Raw genomic sequence first — 19,726 nt, forward strand, 5'->3', positions numbered from 1 at the left:
AATCGCCCGTGCCGTTCAACGATGCGATGAGTCACCTAAATGAAGTTTCCCGTTACTAGACGTTAATTTCTTCTCGTAGGAAACGAGAACGTCAGTACCGTCGGCGTTCCTGCTCGATTCTGTAATACTTTAGCCCCGTGTAACGAACGTTGCTTGTATATCCTGATTTATTACGAGCGTAAGAGATATTGCGAAAAATCGATAAGCTGGTTATTGAAAGTAATAAACGAAAATCAATTTCAGTGATGAAAAAGATTATGTCAGTTTTTTTTTAAAAGACATGATCTTTTCCATATGATATCGTATAACAACTGAATTAAATCAATATTAAAATACCGTGGTAATTCAAATACGTTTAATCTTCTCAATAAATATGTTTTTTAAATACATGTACGTACGTGTATTAAGACAAAATTAATCATTGGCGAACATTCTCTGGCACACCTGCACCTACCACACTTAAAATTTTTTTTTTTCAGACATAAAAGACGGTAACGTACGACGGGGGGTTAATTTCCTATACTGGACGTATCCGCTGGCAAACGTGTCGGACTTTTCCCTCCAAGTGTTTCCACCCTATCTTTGCGTCATCCTCATTCTTTCTCGCCATTCTTCTCGCTTGGCCGCGCGAGCGAGGACGCATCGTTCATCCTGATCGTCGTGATTCCCTCCCGGGGGGGGTTTACGTATGCCGGACGCAGTTCGGCGCCGATTCATCAAAAAGACCACCCACCCGTTTTTCGCCATTTAAGAAAAGTGCCGCCAGTCTCTCTCTCTTACCCTGGCAAAAAGGAAGGCGGTGGCGGCATCGTTAGAGGCAGATTCGCCCTTACCGAGGACTAGGATCGCGAAACGATCGGGACGCGGAGGAAGAGAGGCAAGCACTGCTTTACCCTTCCCCTGTGATAGAGGTGTGCTCGAGAGGGCATCCGGAGATTGGAGTTTGCTAGCGAGCCAACTATCGTTTCCCCGCGTCTCGTCCCCGCCGTATCTACGACGACAACGACGATGACGACGACGACGACGACGACGACGACGACGACGACGTTGCGGCCGAATTGTGCGGAGAAAATTGTCTGTCGGATGTTAGACGCCCCGCAGCGGAAGTTTCTTGGTAACCGTTACGAAGAAAACGTAACGTACTCGTGACAATGATGAGTGGACACGTCCAATACGAAGCGCGATTGTGTCTGGAAATACTTTCTTCATCGTTACAATTCTCAAGATGTTGGACATTTACCTAACGTCAGCAGTATAAGGTAGAAAAAATCTGATATCTAAATAGGAATAATATATGCAAGTAATATCATAATATTTATAAATAAAAAAATAATTAAAATTAGAATAGGAAATTTGAGAATAATATGAAAATAGGAAAAATTGTCGTAAATTAATTCTATTATTGGAAGACACATTTATAGATACATATATAAATATCGGATTATTTATTTAGGTTTAAAGTAAGCGCATGTAATAATGATTATTATTAATGATCATTTATAGCGCGATAATCAACAATAAAAAAATCATTATGATAGCTATATAGATGCCAGCGATAAGCTCTCTCTTCAGACAGTATATCGATTGTCATCTATCGCTGCTGACGTGAGGATGTCCGAGAGGAACAATTGTCCAGTAGTAGTTAACGAAACTTCTTTTCCGCCCGGCTATTCCCCATCTCTTCCGTACATATTGTCAGTTTCACTGTCAGTGCTTGCTGCTTGTAGACTCTGTAATTTCCGGCTGCCACTCGGCCTGTTCTTATTTCCCGTCACGTTCGCCACCCGCGCCGGAGTCCTCGCCGCTTTTCTCGCCACGGTGGCGCGCGATGGTGTCCGTTCGCTTCGTTCTTCAGGTATAATGGATCCGAGAAACAGATAATTACAAACCTCTGACCATCCCGAGCGTCCAGCGACCATAGCCAAGCATCAACTTTTATTTCGGTCTCTGACCCCCCGTCCGTCGTATCCGACTCTTTCAAGATATAAAGTGCGGATTCGTATTCATTCGCCGGCTTAGCGTTAATATTTCTTCGTTACCGCGCTCTCGCGCTGTGCTCGCTCGCAGTCAGATGAAAAGCCAAATAAAACGAAATTTGCGGGAACGAAATTTCCCACCTACACAAGACTCCGCGATCTTCTCTTTCGACAAATCCGGCCTATTAATCGTAATTTTAGATCCATCGAAGTCTTCTTCGAAATTAAATTCGCGCGACTTATATTAGGCAAAAAAAATCTAAAAATAGAAAAATTTAAACGATATATATATATATATATATATATATATATATATATATATATATATATATATATTAACATAATTTTTATTTTTGCGATTTTTATAAAAGCTTAAAGTGTGCGGAAAGAAGATGTTATTAAACTTGTACACGCATTATAATGCAAATAGAAAAAAATCTTTCGCACAATTTGTACCGCTGCTTTAAAAGTATATACGAGTGCAGCTGAAAAACTTTCATCGGGATGAACGGCTATAACGATTTTGAAAATTAAAGTGATTTGCTGCCTCTTCGTGTCTATCGTGCTCCTCACTAGCTTTTTCCTCCTTAGCCGGTACTTTACGTGTAATAGAGCCGAGAAATAGATAATTATCCTTCTCTCTGACCTATTTCGCGCTCGAATTTTCCGACTTCTCGGCTCCCTCGCTGACTCTTACGATCATCTCCAAGTTCTTTAGCGATGCTAAAAGTACTATTCTGCCATAAGAAGCCTCATATAACTTAAGTATGTCGGAAAGATGAATTATGATATAATATGATTAATTATAATGATATCAATTCTTCCAATATTTTCATTAAACGTCATTTATTACATTTTTCTTACTCGCGTATCTTAAAATTATCTTTTTGAGAATTTTTCCTTCATTTTTTCCTCCGATATAATTTTTCCCTTTTTTTTTCTAGTGACGTCATGTAAATGAAATCTTATATTTTATTACGCTGTATAAAGTAGATTTAATTAAATTTTGATCTAATAATATTACAATATAAAATTGATTGTATACTTATATCAGAAGAGCTTGATAGAAATTGTGCTATTTTTCAATGTTTAAAAGATAAATGGCTACATCGTACTGATGGAGACAATCGAATCGCCAGAAATGATTCCGGGGAAGAACACGAAGAAGATAACCCCGCGGCGTGAGCCATCTCGCATTATACCATCAACGACGTATTCACCCCTTTCTGCTCCAGAGATATCTACAGGGTGGCACTACCAACATAACTGAGAATCTCCTTCGCAACTCTGATCGACAAAGTTCCTTCTGGCGGTGCCGCGAGCACACGGATGCGAAAGTTAGCACGAAGTCTACCAGCATCCCTTCTACCGCATCTCGAGACAGTTCTCTCCTCTCCCTTTCACCCTCTGTTTCTCGCTCCTACACCTCACCATGAACCACCATTGCATACCATTGCACACTCACACACACATACACAATTTGTTTCCTTCCTTTTTGCAGGAGAAAGTTCTCTCTCGCACTCGCACTCGACTCTCGTCATTTTACGGTGCCTTAAGAGACAAGGACACGAGCAAGTTTCACGAAGATAGGCCAAGTTTGATAAGATACCGGTTTACCCTGCATAGCCCGATTGATTATCCTTCTCCGGGACCTCTATTCAATGGCGGTTACATACGTTCGTATTCTTTCACGTGGCTGAACAGTGATTTTGTGGAAGCTACTTAGGGAGGCTTGAAAAAAGCATCACGTAAAATAGATCATCGTGAGTAAGATGTATGTGACTATGAGAGATTAATGTGTAAATAAAATTCTTCTAAAAAATCGAAATCTTTCCCTGAAATGGGAGATTCCAAATCGTTGAAATTGATATAATTTTTGTGAGAGCACTATTAAAAAATGCCAAAATAGTCTCCGCATGAATTTAACAATTTGATATTCTCGTCGCGATGATTGGATTGTATAGCAAATACACATTTTACAAATAAAAATTTAATTCATCGTAATTAGATAGGTTTCAATCATTGCATTTTATGTTTAAAGTTGAATAGCACATGCACTCTATTATGTTTTATTTTTAAATAAAGACTAAAAGAGAGATATTCTTGTAAGATGACATAAAGTTTAAGAGTTGCTTTGATCCAGATTGAAAAAATTATCTCGTGTATAAATAAATACGGCTCGATCATATTTTCAGCGAGATAAATTTTATTTCAAAATCGCGACATTTCTCGCGCAAATAACGCCTGATTTAAATTCAGGCGAGATTGAAGCGAGAAGCACAATTCGCACTGATAGCAACGATTAGTGACAGATAATCTCTTTCGTGTGAGGTCTTATTAGAATCAATTTCCCCGCACGCGCGATATTTCTACGGCATGCATTGCGGTATACCATCGCATTAATCATACACCTGTGTGCGATTCCCGCATCGATAATTTTCCGAAGCTCTCTCCTGGTATTTAAACCATCATCTACCGTCGCGTCGATACGATCTATTTTGAAAAATAACTTTTTCCCATTTTGCGTTTTATCGATGGTGTTTTATCAAACAATAAAATTACATTATTATGAAATAATTTTAGCGCTAGATAATCTTCGAAAGAACATTACCGCTATTAGATATCGCAATATATGTAAGATAAAAACATTTTCGTTACATATATATTGAATATTAAACAGGAATTATTCTCAAATACTAAGAATAATATGACTTTATATTTATGCATTCGTAGATAAAAATTAATTGATCGCTTTCGCTGTTAACTACATTTTGCGCATACACACGCACACACACACACACACACACTCACACACACATAAATACACGCGCGCACTCGTAGTCATTTTTATTATTACACCTATACCATAAATATATAACAGGCATTTTTTTTATACATATATTGGGTATCGGATACGCAATCGTTTTCGCTATTACATTACATTTTGTACGCACACACACACATACAGTCATTTTTATTATTATACTATATAATGTACACTGACATTTTATTTTATATATATATATATATATATATATATATATATATATATATATATATATATATAATACGATTTGTTTCTCGTGACACGATAATCGCATAAAATATTTTCTCGTTACTTCGTATTTTTCTATATATTCATCATGATTATAACTAGTTTATTGTTTATTACTAGTTATAAATTAATTATAATTATAAACAATTATAAATTAATTGTTTATTTTCAAAAACCAAATAACACTTTACGATAAGCTCGCTGCATAGAATGTATCGTAATATTATATACTTCAAATTCCATAATATTATATAAAATATTCCGTAAGATTATATATTATATAAAATTCCGTAATATTATATATTTCAAATTCCATTCGACGATGAATTTGAAATAAATCTTTATATGAAGAAACTTATGTAAACGCCAAATAATGACGCTTTCATGCACTTCTGTGAACTTCTGTGAATTGAGCCAAACGTAATTGCTCGATTGTATATATATTTATATATATTTTTATAAAATAAAATTATATGTTTAATTTTTCTTATATATACTACAATCAATAAAAGAACAAATTCGATATTCGATGAAATTTAATCACAACTTTTATATATTATAATATAATAATCAAAAAGTCAATTACTGATACAAACATACTATCTCTTAATAAAGAAAATTGATTCACTATTGATAATAGGAGTAAAAATAGCAAAACATCATTGATAAATAAAAAGTTTAGCAAATTTTATCCAATGAATAATTTGAGTAATTTGAATAATTGAATACAGTGATTTAATGATACACTAATTATTTGTTAAAGGGAGAAAAACAATAATTATAATGGTAAGTTAAAATAAGATCAGTGGAAACAAAAACTCTATGTAACGCGACTGGAAAGAGGCTTTTTGGGAAATCCGTGGATTTTGAAGAGTTGCTAATAAATAATTTAACTATGCGGAAATATTGCCTCATTTAATTTATGGTTTCTTCGATATTTAATACATTTAATAGGATAAATACATCCGGGGGAAGATTATCAAAAATTAAATTTAAAATTTTGAGAAAGATAATGACCTGAGAAAGAAAATAACCAGAAGATAATTAACACAAATATAATTGCTAGTCTTGCAATCAATTTATTTCGATTAAACAAATGAGGAATGATAAAAATATGAATTTTTAATTCTTCATTTGTGTGAACTTATTTACATATAAAACAATATTTCTACCTTTAACTGGTTGTGATAATAAATAAAATGTTAAAGAATTATTAACGAATATTGTATTGAGAGGAAATAAGAGTAATATTTATATAAAATTGTCGTGTTTGGAAAAAGAAAAAGAATCTCTTGAGCAGATTTAACACATGATGGCAAAAGATAAAACACGATAGGCACGTGACATTTTTTTTATTAGACGCTCATGGGTACAAGGTTCTGCTTTTTTCAGACCCATTATCTACTATAAACTGAGTGCGCGTTGATAATAATTCACTATTGCATTCTCTCGATTGAAAATAGACTTTCGCGTTTGTACATATATATATATATATATATATATATATATATATATATATATATATATATATATATATATATATATATATACACACATATATATATACATACATACATACATACATATACTTTTTCTTTCTCTTTTTTTTTTATTTCCGCGAATTTCACAGGCACTTCGTCTCTAAACAGTGGCAAAATTTGCGAACGATTAATTTGTCATAATGAAAAATGCGAGAGCGACACATATGAAAGTAAGCGTCATCGCAAAATTTATCATCAAAGGCTTATAGGGTCACGAGCAAAATTCAGAGATCTCGCACAATCATTCTTTTCTTATTTTTATCGCAATTCGTTTTGCTAGCAAATCTTTTATTCGATATATGCGAGATCTTTTACGATCACATCGACAACACATATTACAATTAATCACAGAAATAGTAGATTTGACGAAAATGATTGCGCCACCTTATGTACATTTAACTTAATTATTTCTACGGGCAAGCACCTATTAAGTACTGATACATTCGATCGTTAAAAGTTCGCCGCAATTGCAATAATGAGTTCTTCTACATCATCGTCATATTCTTTTTATTTTATTTTTTTTTCTTTGACGAGTGAGTTATCAGATTGTAGAACTTTTCGATACCTGAAATTATTTACAGGTTAAAAAAATGCAAGCGAATCATATAAACTCACGAATGTAAAATTGCAAAAAATTGGAAGAATACACCCTATGAGAAATAATATTGTAACACTTTGGTTTGATGAAAAAGAAAAAAAGCGAGCTTGGAAATACATAGGTACAACCGTCTCTCTCTCTCTCTCTTTTTCCCTTTTAATCCTTGAAAAGATTTCGTAATTTCTCTCGCGAGAATCAAAATTTCGAAAAAACTCAATTTCCAAAAAATACTTTTTACAAAGATAAAAAATAAATATAGAAAATACATATGTAGGAACTCTTCGAGAACAATATGAATAACATTGCTATAAAATTATAGGATTTCAATCCTATGCTTAAATCAAGCATCAAGCTAATCTTTACTTAGAGATTCAGAATTCTATTCTTAATTAGAGAATAGATCGTCATATAAAATTATCATATTGTATATATGATTGAATTGTGATATATATCTGTGAGCAATTTGCGCCAAAACTGTCGCAAATTAAAATATCCCAAACAATTTTGCGAAATATCTTAATATTTAGTTTTCTTTCTGATAAATCTGAGAACTCATTAAAATTTCTGTAAGCTTCGACGCATTATTATATACCTTAGAGGAGCTCATAAATCGCTTGATAAAGTTCAGTCGAATTTCATTGCGGATCATGCCATTTCGAAATTTAGTAAAGAATATTTTGAACTTTTGCTATATGATCGCATATACCGCAAAAGCCTACAATTCATCAGAATATTATTTTCAACATGTTTTGATATTCTCTTTAGCATGACATTAAATAAAAATTTAAAGGATAATACATTTAACACTTCTTAAATTTCCAATAAATTCTACGACAGTCTTAAGAAAATTTTTCAAACATTCCTTGGGACACGAAAATCATTGTCCGAAATAATCGATTTCTACTTTGCGTTCGAACGCCGTGATACAATATGTGCATGTCTCTATTACAATTGCTCTCTCGTGCTTTCAAAAGATGATAGACAATATTTGAGATATGGTATGTAAAATAGAGTAGAGTAAACTAGTATATAAAGTAAAGCGAAATACAAATACTCGGTGCATGAATGGACATTGCTCGTTCAATGGGACTCGATCGAAAATTTGCCAAGGCCATTTCACCAACGTCGTTTAATTCTCGTTTAACTTATTCTTCACTTCCTTCTGAAATTAAATTTAGAAAGAGGTGAATAATGAGTTAAATTACAATAAAACTTATTTTTCGACCACACAAAAGATGAAGATATATATATATATATATATATATATATATATATATATATATATATATATTTTCAATCATTTATGTTTTCATTTCTTTTTTCATCTGGAATTTGTTTGAAGGGATCTTTTAAAATCGTAAGAAAATGTTAAAGCGAAAAATCTATTATTTAAAAATCTTTTAAGTACAGATAGATCTTTTAAGTATTGATCTTCTCTGAAACTCGTGCAAAAACTTCATCATGTTTTCGAAAAAATGTTGCGAAAGATTAGTGGAATGCATCGGATTCCAATTTCGATCGACGTTGACAAAACCAGCCGTAGAAGCTTTCACACGATAATTCCTTAAGTACGACACGCAAGCCCGATTAAAAAATAGACATATTATCTGTGACATTTCAGAGGTTCTATCAGAGGCTAATAATTGCTATTTATCCAACACTGTTAACTCATAATCTGCATCGATACTGATAAGTCCATTCTACAGTTCGGAATTATTTGCAAGGGGCATGTTGAATTTCTTGCGTCCTAATTTCGCCCTTTTTTTGCAGGCGTCCCATCATTAAAATCTATTATCGAATTTTTTCTCTTGCGACTCGACTCTTAGTTTTCGTAAACTCTCATTCAGCTTCGTAGTCGAATCGCCATTATAAACTTCCGGTTTTCGACCGTCGCCATTTATATTACATCGTTCAGCAAACGTCGCCTTACCATTTGGGAGACCATTTTGTACGCCATTGATGCTCTTGTTGCAAATTGCTTGACAGATTGATTGTTGAACGTTTAAATTAGAACTTAATGTATCGCTCATTTTGTCGAACCCGTTGCTTTGTAGTTCTGCTAAACTCTTTGAGAGATTGATATCTTGATTCTCCGGCAATTGCATCATGCCTGCAAGATAAAATATCGAATATTGTTCAAATACAGTAGTATCATTACTAGTTTTAGATAATCGTTATTATTTAAAACAGTTAAAATACATAAATTTTAAATAGTTAAAAAAGTTAAAATTAAATTATTTTCCTAGATGTAAAATCTTTTCAGCCTGTATGAATCTATGATTATGTCAGATGTAAATTCGCAAAAAAAAATAAGTATATATGATGAATGTGTTAAAAAAAAATATAAAGAGAGAAAGAGAGATCTAAAAAGTTATATTTAAATAACTGGTACAGTACCGTGCATGTTGAGACAATATTTATTAGTGCTGTTCCATTCTGCGCGCAAGCTAAGATTGAACATGCTATAGTCCGGGTTGTTAGTGACTTCTTTCTCGATTGTCAGGAATTGAGGCAGGATGTTCTTTAGCTCATCGCCCGTCAACGCTGTATACGTTTCGAGTAACATCAAGCCTCGACATCTATATAGTGTATACATACAATTTAAAATAATATAGTATATTTGTGAGATAGTATATAGTATATTTAAAATGTGAGATAAATACATATAAACAAGAGATTATAATAAATGATTTCAAGAGAAGATAAAAACAAAAAGAAATCTGCTTTTAATCTTTAATAAAATCTTAAACTGATTATATAATGCAACAATTTATATAGTTTTATATTATTTACATGTAAACGTCATTACTATCAGAACCTACACAATTAAATCAATTGTATAAAATATCTTAAATTTACTCAATCATTTTTCATCTATTTGTTCTTTAATAAATTTAAAATTAATTTTGTCATTGAAAATAACAAAAGTATTTTTTAATGTGTTAATTAATTGTACCAATATTGCGATCTTACCTGGGATGCCCCGGCTCTCTATATATATCCAACTGGAAATACTGATTGTTGATCAGAAAGCACCGACGGCGCTTAAAAATAGTAAAGTGCGAATCATCGCGCTGAGCCAGCATATTTAGATAATCTCGATGGGTCAATTGGGTTTTCACCTCAATCACTTGGCCGCACATCTTCGGTCGACGAATCGTATGAATGTATGACCAATGACCTTAAAGAATAGCAAATTTAAATTGTTGCATGAATCTTTATTCGACGTAGAATGGCGGTAGCCAATATAACATCATTGGTCATTAATTTGCAAACACAGGAAATAAAATTACGAATTTTTCGATGATAATGAACTGCATAAGTTAATTAATTTTCAAATAAATCAAATAAATAATATCGAATTTCAGGTACACAAATAAAATGATTAAGCATTCATAGAAAAGAAACAGAAGCTTTTCGTTTTTGATTGCGCTTTACCTTTCTGGCCGCGTTTGCGTAAACGCGCCTGCATTTTGGGATTGTTACTTTGCAGGTAATTGTGCACGACATCGAAGTCTTGGAAAGCCGGAAACTCGGTGTCCGGCGGTAGCGGTGCTTTCACGAGGAACTTGACCTTGCGACTACTGGAACGCAACCGATCACCTGTATCGATGCCGAGTTTCTGGCACACGCACTCGATCATTCGGCAAATCTTGCTTTCGAAATCCTGCGAGTTGTCGATCACGTCAAAATATGGATGGCCGATCCAGGAGGCTGCGGCCTTGTAGTCGAGCTCGCGAGCGAGTTCGACTCCCTCCGAGCGACACGCGTGATCTTCCGTGGAATAGAACTCCTCGGCGCCATTCGCCGCCGAAACCATGTGAATGATTTGATTGTACCTATAGTTGACACGAGAGAAAACATGCATGAATATATATTATAGTAAAAATATACATTGTTTAATATTACAATAATATTAACACAAGATAAAATATAATACACGTGAGTATATACATAGATGGTTTAACCAGGAATAAAGCACGATATCATTGAAAGCTAAACAAGCGTGAAACAGAGGGAAAGAGAGAGATAAATTTTCCAATTATCGATTTTCTCCAAGACAAAGATGTGTGGATTTTTCAAACTTTCTCTAATCTTACCTGTTGTCTCTTAGCTCGACATTGTTCCATCCGTTGGAAGCCATCATGAGTTCCCATTTATCCTTTGAAATAACTGAAAGACAGCTCTCGTTGTTTTTTTTTTCAACAAAAAAAAACAGTAAAAACTAATCAAGTAATTTTCAAAAAGTGTTTTGTACTCACAAGCGGAGGCGTCCATTGCGCCGCGATCACAAATGATCAAGCAATTTCTCGAGCAGCTTTCACCTAATTGAAAGAACGTGTTCTCTATTTGTATCATCGTGCGAAGGAGATTCTCCTGAAATTTGAACCCTGCAACACACGCGTGAAAGAAAATACAATAGCTATTCTCATTTATTTCAAAGTGTCATTTATATAAGGCGGACGATTGTGTGCTTTGTGGACTTTGGCGGTGCTTTAAAGCGCTAGTCTGTATATAGTTGCGTCGTTTAAAGGGAAAGGGAGATTTAAAGTTTGAGGAAAAAATCTATAAATGCCTAGCTCGATAAATTTCCTTAATATTATAATACATTTGGCATTGTAACAAGTGTACTAAACAACTTTCATTTGTAAAATACATCTTACAAATTTCTAAAAGATATATTGTTTGGATATCTTGTTATTCAAAGTTCTTTTCAAGCGATATCCTAGCGAGACGGGCGGACAATCCTCGTTCGTTCGAATGGCTTGAAGAAACGAGTATCTTGCGATTTTTCTAAATTTAACTAATTTTTAAAACCTCTATTTAACATATGTCCTTAGTTTTATTCATGTTATCTTGCCAGTGATTTAAAAATAGTCAGAGCAAGATTTATATTCTGTCTAATAATACTATCCCATAGTTGACTGAAAATATCAAAAGCTATAAATCCTGTTTATTTATGATAGAGAAATCGCGCGAGGATTCGTCTCTCGTCGGTGAGTTCTAGAGTGCCTTGCGTTTCAAGGCCGAGACACAATGAAATGTAATAACAAAGATATAAATAAAGAATATAAAATATAATGTTACTGATGACAATGGGGCTACTAGAAAAAGCAATCAATTAACAAATAGATGTAACTAATTGTGAGATAAGATCAGACTTTTATGTTTACTGGATGGTCTGAAAATAATACATCAAAATACTAACAATTGGCTCGTAAAAAAAAACTAATAAATTAAAAGAAAAATAAAAAAGTTAAAAATTTAATTTCACAAAAAATAAAAAATTTAATCTTATCTAATTATAAAACCTTAATCAATTATCAGAGATCTATCGATAAGTATATTAATTCTACTTCAACTTCTAGATAAATATGTTAATGTAAATTTTATTTTAGCAATCGGATTTTTCTCGCATAACTTATTCTCATGTCTCATCGTGTCTCGGATCACACTCTAGCGCGGTTACTCGGACTCACCCACATTGGAATCGACTTCCAGAATCTCCGGCCATCTCGCCTCGCCTTCGCAAGCCTCACTCCTACGATCTAGGTGCGAAGATTTCGCGTGCGAAGGAAACGAACTCTCCGCTAGAACCAATCGATCTTGACACACATCGTCATTCAGATTCGAAAAGATTCTCGAGTCGGAAAAATGTCAAACTATTTCGCTCCTACGTACGACGATCGAATCGCGTAAAAGATATCACACTTTCTCTTTAAAAAATATAGGAATTGATGAAACTTTATTAAACAAAAATTTTAATTTAAACTTCGTATCTCTGCAATATTAGAACTTGATGTTATTCGAGTTATTTTCCATCTTTTTTGTATAGCAAACTTTAATCCCGAGCATCTAATAACGTTGACGATAAAAAATATGCGAGTCATATTGCATTCTACGAATATGTATCATCTTTTTTTGCCAGCAGGCAAATACGTCTCCGCAAAAAAGGATGACAAATCCAAGAGGCGATGCAAAGACGTAGATAAATCGATGGATTTAACTCTGTTAATCTTTCAGTTTAACGATAATCGCAAATTCTTTCAATTTGCTAAAATTTGTAAAAAATCAGATCGCTTCAAAAATGTTTATCTTTCTCATCGTTAAAATTCAAATTGTGAAATATAGCACATAAACATTAGCATATAGAGTAATGTCTTACGAATTTAACTAATTATATACGTTCCTACAAATTTTCTGAGAATAACAAGACAAATCGTAAACATTGCGCACGTTATTCGATTACGAGATATTTACTTTGTAAGAAAGCTATTATGAAAAAAAAAAAATTACAACTGTTGTAAAGATTATATAACGGAAAGACTATGACATTCGAAACGCATTTCGTGTCCAATCGAAAATGATGATAAACGTAACCGAGGAAGCCTGATATTACGTATCCGTTCAAGGGCGAGCTGATTAAAGCAGCACGATCGTCTTACATAAGGACGAACAAAAGCGCGAACAGCATATTACCCGTGTAGCATATATGTATTATTTTCGTTCTATAAGACCCCTTCAATTTCGATATGCAATGAAAGAGAAATGAAATGAATTAAAGAATTTTCAGAAATATCAGCAAAATTTTCATATATAATAATATATATGAAAATTTAAAAAAAAAAGAAATGTTTGAGGATTCCAATATAATTTAACCGAACAATATCTTGTGCAAGAATTCAATTATTCGAAGAGAAAAGATAATGAAGATAGAAAGCAAAATTGGCACAATCGCATCTGTAAGAACTGAAAGATCATTGACGAGTACTGAGAGAAAAGAGAAGATTCTATTAATAATATATAATATAATAATAACGATGAAGTTTGACGATTGAGAGCAAAGTCCCTCGCAAACGATGCAATCAAGAATCACGGCAGGCCAAAGCTCATGCCAGTGTAAGCCAAGAATTTTGTCATTATGCAATTGGGTGTTATTGTGTGAGAAGAGCAGCTTGCGTGCAATCCTTCGTGATATATCATAGTCACTCTAGTTGCAATGTGACGTTTATATACGTATTGTGCAAGGGCGTTCCCCGACTGAGACTGATGCTTTTGGAATCCGAAGCGATTCATATGCGATTAGATTGGCCGGACAGGTTTTTTCTTTTCTTTTTTTATTGTTGTTGTTATCATCATATCAAGATGCTGGAATTCTTTTTTGCTCTCCGTCCGTCCGGGATTTTTCCACCCGCGTTCGTTCGTTCTCGCAATTGCAACGATTGACGCAATCCGGGGTAATATTTACGCGCGCTTATTCGAGGTCAACGAGAAATAATGCTATTTCCCCGACATTTTCTCACCTTATGTTTACTCGGGGGGAAAATTCTAATCGATAGAGAAGCAGAAACTAAATTTATTGATTCGTTAATTTCTATCGGCTGAATGTCGCATCAAATTAATTAAAATAATTTAAATTTATTTTCCATTAATTGTATTAATTAACTTGCATCTCGCAAAAAATTAAAATAATACTTAAAGGCGCGCTATTATTAATTTTCGCCCTTATCTTATCGGAAATTTAATTTTTAACTGTTTCAATATACTCGACGATTATTAATTCGCATTAAATAATTTCAAGAATGATAAGAAATTTTAACACGCGGAAAAGATTGACGGTCTCGATAAATAAACTTAAGAGACGAACCTGCACTGTTAAGAGTCGAAAGCTTCGCTGAAGTGTTGGGAGGGATAATGGGGAGTCGGGGAGATGCAAAAAGGATATAATCTGCGAACTTACCCTCTTCCGCGTTCAGGTCTGAAAACTTGATGCCGCCACTGAAATGGAAAAAAGCAGACAGCAAATATGAGACAATTATGTAGAACGCATGCTGTGATACGCGTTTATTTAATTGAGTTTAATCGAAATGACATTAGAGAGGATTGTGATCTTGACTTGCAGCTGCAACTGCAGCGGCGTAAGGAGCTTTCATTGCCGTTATATTGTACGCGGACTTATCTTAAATTATGTCCAGTATCTATGTCGCTATCGCCTTCGATCATTTTCAGACTTTTAAAAAAAAAATTCTCTCGAGATTATGATGCAATTTACTGTTTAATTTTCACGCAACTCACTCAACGCGAGATGCAAATCAGATGCAAATTATTACACGCTCGTTTAACAAAGTTATTTATTCTTGGAAGCGTGTGCGTTTCACGAATTTTTCTTCGCGATACAATCGATAACTCGGCAAATTGAACGAGAATGCGAGACACGCGAACGGCTTCATTTCAATCTCAAAAGAGATTTCTTTTAACCCTGGAATGGGTGAAAGGTTAATATACGAGATCTTGTGTTAACATCTCGTATATATTTATAATATTCCCTTTCTTGAATATAATCCTTGAATATAATTCTTGAATATAATCTAATACCATCCGTATATATTTTCTGTAATATTCGGTCTCAATTTTTCCAAGATTATTTCTCTCCATTATTTAAGTTCTTGCGAATCTTTATTTCAAGGGTGCATTCCAAGATTAATACGAAAGAAAACCGTAATCGCCCGTGCGTGACTCTCGTTCCGGCTTCTCTCTTTACTCTTTTTTTTTTTTTTTTTGATAAATTTGTGATCGTGTAATTGCATACCTGAGCAGCACGGTCGCTGTCTCGGGGACACGGAACACCTGAAAAAGAAGACAACCACCGCTCTATCGAATCCACAACGAAGCGTAAGAGCCCCCCGAAACGAGATCGCGTTTTCACTTTCCTCTCTCTCCTCGAATTTTTTACTTGATTAGCGAAATTTGCAATTTGCCAAGAAACTTTCATATGTATGTAACATCTATTTGCAAAATTAAAACTTATAATTATCTCGATATTTTTTTTCCAAAGAGAAATTGACATTAATAATCGGTCGAAAGAAAAGGTTTGAAATGACTACTACTACTTTAAAATCACCCTGTACGTCCGATTATATCGACTGTCGTGTGCGACTTAATATGACGAAGAATCTCTAGCTATGGAAAAAAGTAGTTTACGCCGCAATATATTATCCTTGACTCGAATTGTTATACAGCACGCGATTGAACGATTTCTGTGTATAGGTATATATAGTATACTCTATACAGGATTGTAAAATCATCCCCATTTCTCTATTATATACCATTAATAAAGGATGATCCTATAGATTCGATTACTATTATACGACGATATCTATCGAATATTCCAAACTAATCCGCGGAATCGAGCGAGTCTCTCGCTCGGAGAGAAAAGCAAATCAGTCAGGGGGGAAGAAGGGGAGGAGAACAAGGTTCCCCTCTTTTTTTTTTTCCTTTCACGAAGGAAACTTTCGCGAAGTTACTGTTCGAAGGATCTCTAACTACCTTCCAGCCCATGTTCTCGAAGAAGGTACACAGCCTGGTCTGTCCGGTCGTTTTGCCACCACATGGTCCTGCAATCGCAAACACAAATACATTAGAGAATTCGTACGATTCATTCCTCATTTCGTATGGCAAAAAAAAAATTCCGAAGATCGATATATCAAATATTTTCACGTGAAACTTCCATTTTACGATGTCGCTCTTTGATATTATTCCCGTCTTTCTTTGCTGCTTTCTCATTACGTAAGATAAATGACAAGCGTACGAAAAGGCAGACGGCCAATAAAAGGCAAATTGAATGTAATTGGTGTGCGTCGGCACGGCTATTAACCCGACGCGACGTGACGCATCATGTTCACAAGGAGACGATGACGAATTAAACAGTTTCACCATGACAGGGTCAATACAAACAGAGAACAATACAAACTTTTCTCCATTCTTCAAACATTATGGTCGATTAAAAATTAAATTTGCGCCGAAATGAAAAGAGATACGTTAACGAGTCTACATATCAAAATTTCACAGCCTGTCGTTACAGTTGTTTCAATCCTCTTTTTTTTATCTTTCCCTCGTTATATTACGTGAGATCGATGATAATTCGCCTTGCCTACCAAAAGATAAGATGTCTAAACGATGACGATGAAACGACGCTATTCCGCGAAGGTTACCGATGTCGTTTTTCCTTGCGGTTTTCGATCATTAACGATTTTCGACAAAATAGAGATAAAGGAACTTATCGAGGCTTATCGCGAGACGAAAAAAATAAGACCGTGTGACTCAGGCGATGCAAAACGTGTGCAAAGTTCAGTATTTCGTTTACATTTAGCATCAACATTAAGTAATAAATGATAGAGCGCCGATAAGTCTCTTACAAACTTTCAGAATTGAAAAAATTTCGCGTGCAATATAGAACGGAAATATAGATACGAACAATCTGACAAATAAATATAAATGACGAATAACGAGAGAATAACTTTTTTTATAAATTTTTTTACCGGATAATACAATGGATAAAAATTTATAACAAAAATCCATTTATCCAAGGCACTCCCTTCTCTCGAATCACCCGGTATATAGTCGCGGCCGCGTGTTCTGCGTAGCGTATGGAATCGATCGACATCTGCGTTACTGTGATAACGCAAAATATATAACAACGTTAGGGAATCAATCACAAAGAACAAGTTCGTCACGATTGCAAAAAACGGAATGTTCGCGATTGCACGATGTTGTCATGATAATAATAATATAATTTGCCAAACTATGCCTCTCCTCCCTCCCTCCCTCCCTCTCTCTCTCTCTCTCTCTCTCTCTCTCGCTCTTTTTTCTATCTTATTTATATCGAGACACAAGCGATCGTGTCTCGAAAAGGAATCCGACCATGCCACGTGCTCTCCCACGCCGGTCGATAATTTTCATGCTCATATATCTTTAAAAAATATTGTTTTGATATATATTTTTCTGAAAAATTAAAATATAAACCGATGCATAAAGTGCTTTTTTCGCCTATCTATAGTTTGACTGAATATTTGATTAAAAAAAAAGCGTAACATGATGTATAAAAAATTATTACAGTAACCAGATAAATTTCTGCAAAAATAAATGGAAAAAGAGAGAGAAAGAGAGAGAAAGAGAGAGAGATGAAATTCAAAACTGATTGATGACTATACAAAAAATGAGAAATAAAAAATACAAAAATATCTAAAATACAAATAAAAAATAAACTGTACAAAGATAAATATGCAAGAGACCCCGATTTATTTTTGAAACTTATTTTATTTAAAAAAAATATATAAAATTATTTAAATAAAAAAAAATTGAATAAGAAAGAGAGAGTAATCTTAGTTTTCAAATTTAAATATAAAAAAAAAATACTTAGAAAATTCGAAATAAGCCTTCTAAATAGACATGAAATACGTTTAAAAAAAATCAATGTCAGGGGAGGGGAAGCTCTTTTATATCATATATTTACCCTCATACACATTCGCTTTCGTAAACGTAAACCTCTAAAATGCACCTGACGAATTGCGCACTTAATCTAACTTCAAATCGAAGGATGCATGCGTACACACGTGAAGCAATGTATTGTATTCTCTGTTACGTACCTCCAGTCAGCACAATCTTGTACACGCGTTTCTGATCCATCGTCGCCACAACGGTCCTACTTCCGTTTTGACCGTTTCGTTTCTTCCTCCTCCTGTTCCTCTTGACGACGACGATGTTCGCGCTTCCTCGAGGAGATTCTCGTTTTTTCGACGAGACGTAGATGCGCGGGCGAATGTGCGATACTCTAAGGCGGCGATGGTCCGTACTACATAAATACCTGGTGCATTCCGAGTCGGCGCGTGCTCGGCCGCGTGCTTGAACGATGCATGGAAACGGCGGCGATGATGATGATGATGATGACGAGGACGAAGACGGTGTTTTATAGGCGAATTACTCGGCGAGTGACTAACGTTCGCTCAGAACCCGTTCCTTCTTTTAAAGATCCGTCAAAAGGATACGTAGTACCGATCAGTCTACTCGTGCGACTTTTGACACAACAAACGCACGCGTCAGCCTCGCTCCGTTGCTCGCAGGCCTCTGAAGTGAGTTGCGCAGCTGGTCGCGATGTGCCGCGCGAAGTCACGCGCGTTTCACCGTCCGGAATCGGAAGTGACGACTTGGTAGACGTAACGACACTGATGTTCGCGCCAAATTCAAGCCCATCTTCCTGAACTTGCCACTTATATATATATATATATATATATATATATATATATATATATATATATATCGTAGCTAGATTACATAATTCATCATTTTATAAAATATTTAGGCATTTTATAAAAAAATCATAATTTGAGAATGTCTAGACATTTTATAAAACGACGGATTATGTAATTTGGCTACGACATATATATATATATATATATATATATATATATATATATATATACACTTTAGATCCAAAATTAGGCTCACAATTGAAAATATTCGTATCTCTTAAAGACACTGAATAATTGGTATTTTTGTCACTAAAAAATAAATTTTTCTATCGAATGTTCGTACCTTGAATGTAGGATGATGGACACATAATCGGGAATTCTCATAAGTGTATGATGCGTACGTGAATTACATTTAAAATTGAAATAAATATAACGGGATTATATAATAAATCAATCAGCAAAAAAATTGTTTTGGCTTCTTCAACCAACAGTCGTCATATACGAATATTTAAGAAATCATTTGTGAA

At 34.5% G+C, this 19,726-nt stretch overlaps 1 protein-coding gene and 1 long non-coding RNA gene across 6 annotated transcripts in view; one reads left to right on the top strand and one right to left on the bottom strand.

The window, feature by feature from the left end:
* Positions 1–4,974, top strand: part of LOC126851592 (uncharacterized) — a 98,397-nt gene extending 93,423 nt beyond the window's left edge. For both annotated transcript variants that reach the window (XR_007687714.1, XR_007687715.1), the window contains exon 5: positions 3,073–4,974. This is a non-coding gene — a long non-coding RNA (uncharacterized LOC126851592). The remainder of the gene's footprint in view (positions 1–3,072) is intronic.
* A 1,113-nt stretch (positions 4,975–6,087) lies between these two features.
* LOC126851559 (TRPL translocation defect protein 14) lies at positions 6,088–19,208 on the bottom strand. 4 transcript variants are annotated; one of them, XM_050595651.1, is made up of 11 exons: positions 18,597–19,208; positions 16,498–16,565; positions 15,761–15,798; positions 14,912–14,949; positions 11,433–11,561; positions 11,271–11,343; positions 10,609–11,009; positions 10,144–10,351; positions 9,568–9,749; positions 9,101–9,280; positions 6,088–8,332 (listed from the first exon to the last, which is right to left on the bottom strand). In XM_050595651.1, exons 1-11 carry the CDS (start codon positions 18,634–18,636, stop codon positions 8,316–8,318), a joined length of 1,374 nt encoding a protein of 457 aa, XP_050451608.1. In that variant the 5' UTR covers positions 18,637–19,208; the 3' UTR covers positions 6,088–8,315. The 4 variants fall into 4 exon arrangements, with proteins under 4 accessions (XP_050451608.1, XP_050451606.1, XP_050451609.1 ...); XM_050595649.1 differs by having other exon boundaries at positions 6,088–9,280; XM_050595652.1 differs by lacking the exon at positions 15,761–15,798 and having other exon boundaries at positions 6,088–9,280; positions 18,597–19,207.
* Between the last annotated feature and the right edge of the window lie 518 nt (positions 19,209–19,726).

This window comes from Cataglyphis hispanica, chromosome 8 (genome assembly GCF_021464435.1).
Source record: "Cataglyphis hispanica isolate Lineage 1 chromosome 8, ULB_Chis1_1.0, whole genome shotgun sequence".
NCBI classification, from domain to species: Eukaryota; Metazoa; Arthropoda; class Insecta; order Hymenoptera; family Formicidae; genus Cataglyphis; species Cataglyphis hispanica.

Bases quoted from the DNA above. Each gene is read 5' to 3' on its own strand.
- LOC126851559 (XM_050595649.1), bottom strand. From the start codon at position 18,636: ATGGATCAGAAACGCGTGTACAAGATTGTGCTGACTGGAG. The intron at 14,950-15,760 runs GTATGCAATTAC...TTTCCATTTCAG, and splicing joins ACAGCGACCGTGCTGCTCAG to TGGCGGCATCAAGTTTTCAG. The intron at 11,010-11,270 runs GTAAGATTAGAG...TGTCAACTATAG, and splicing joins GTCGAGCTAAGAGACAACAG to GTACAATCAAATCATTCACA.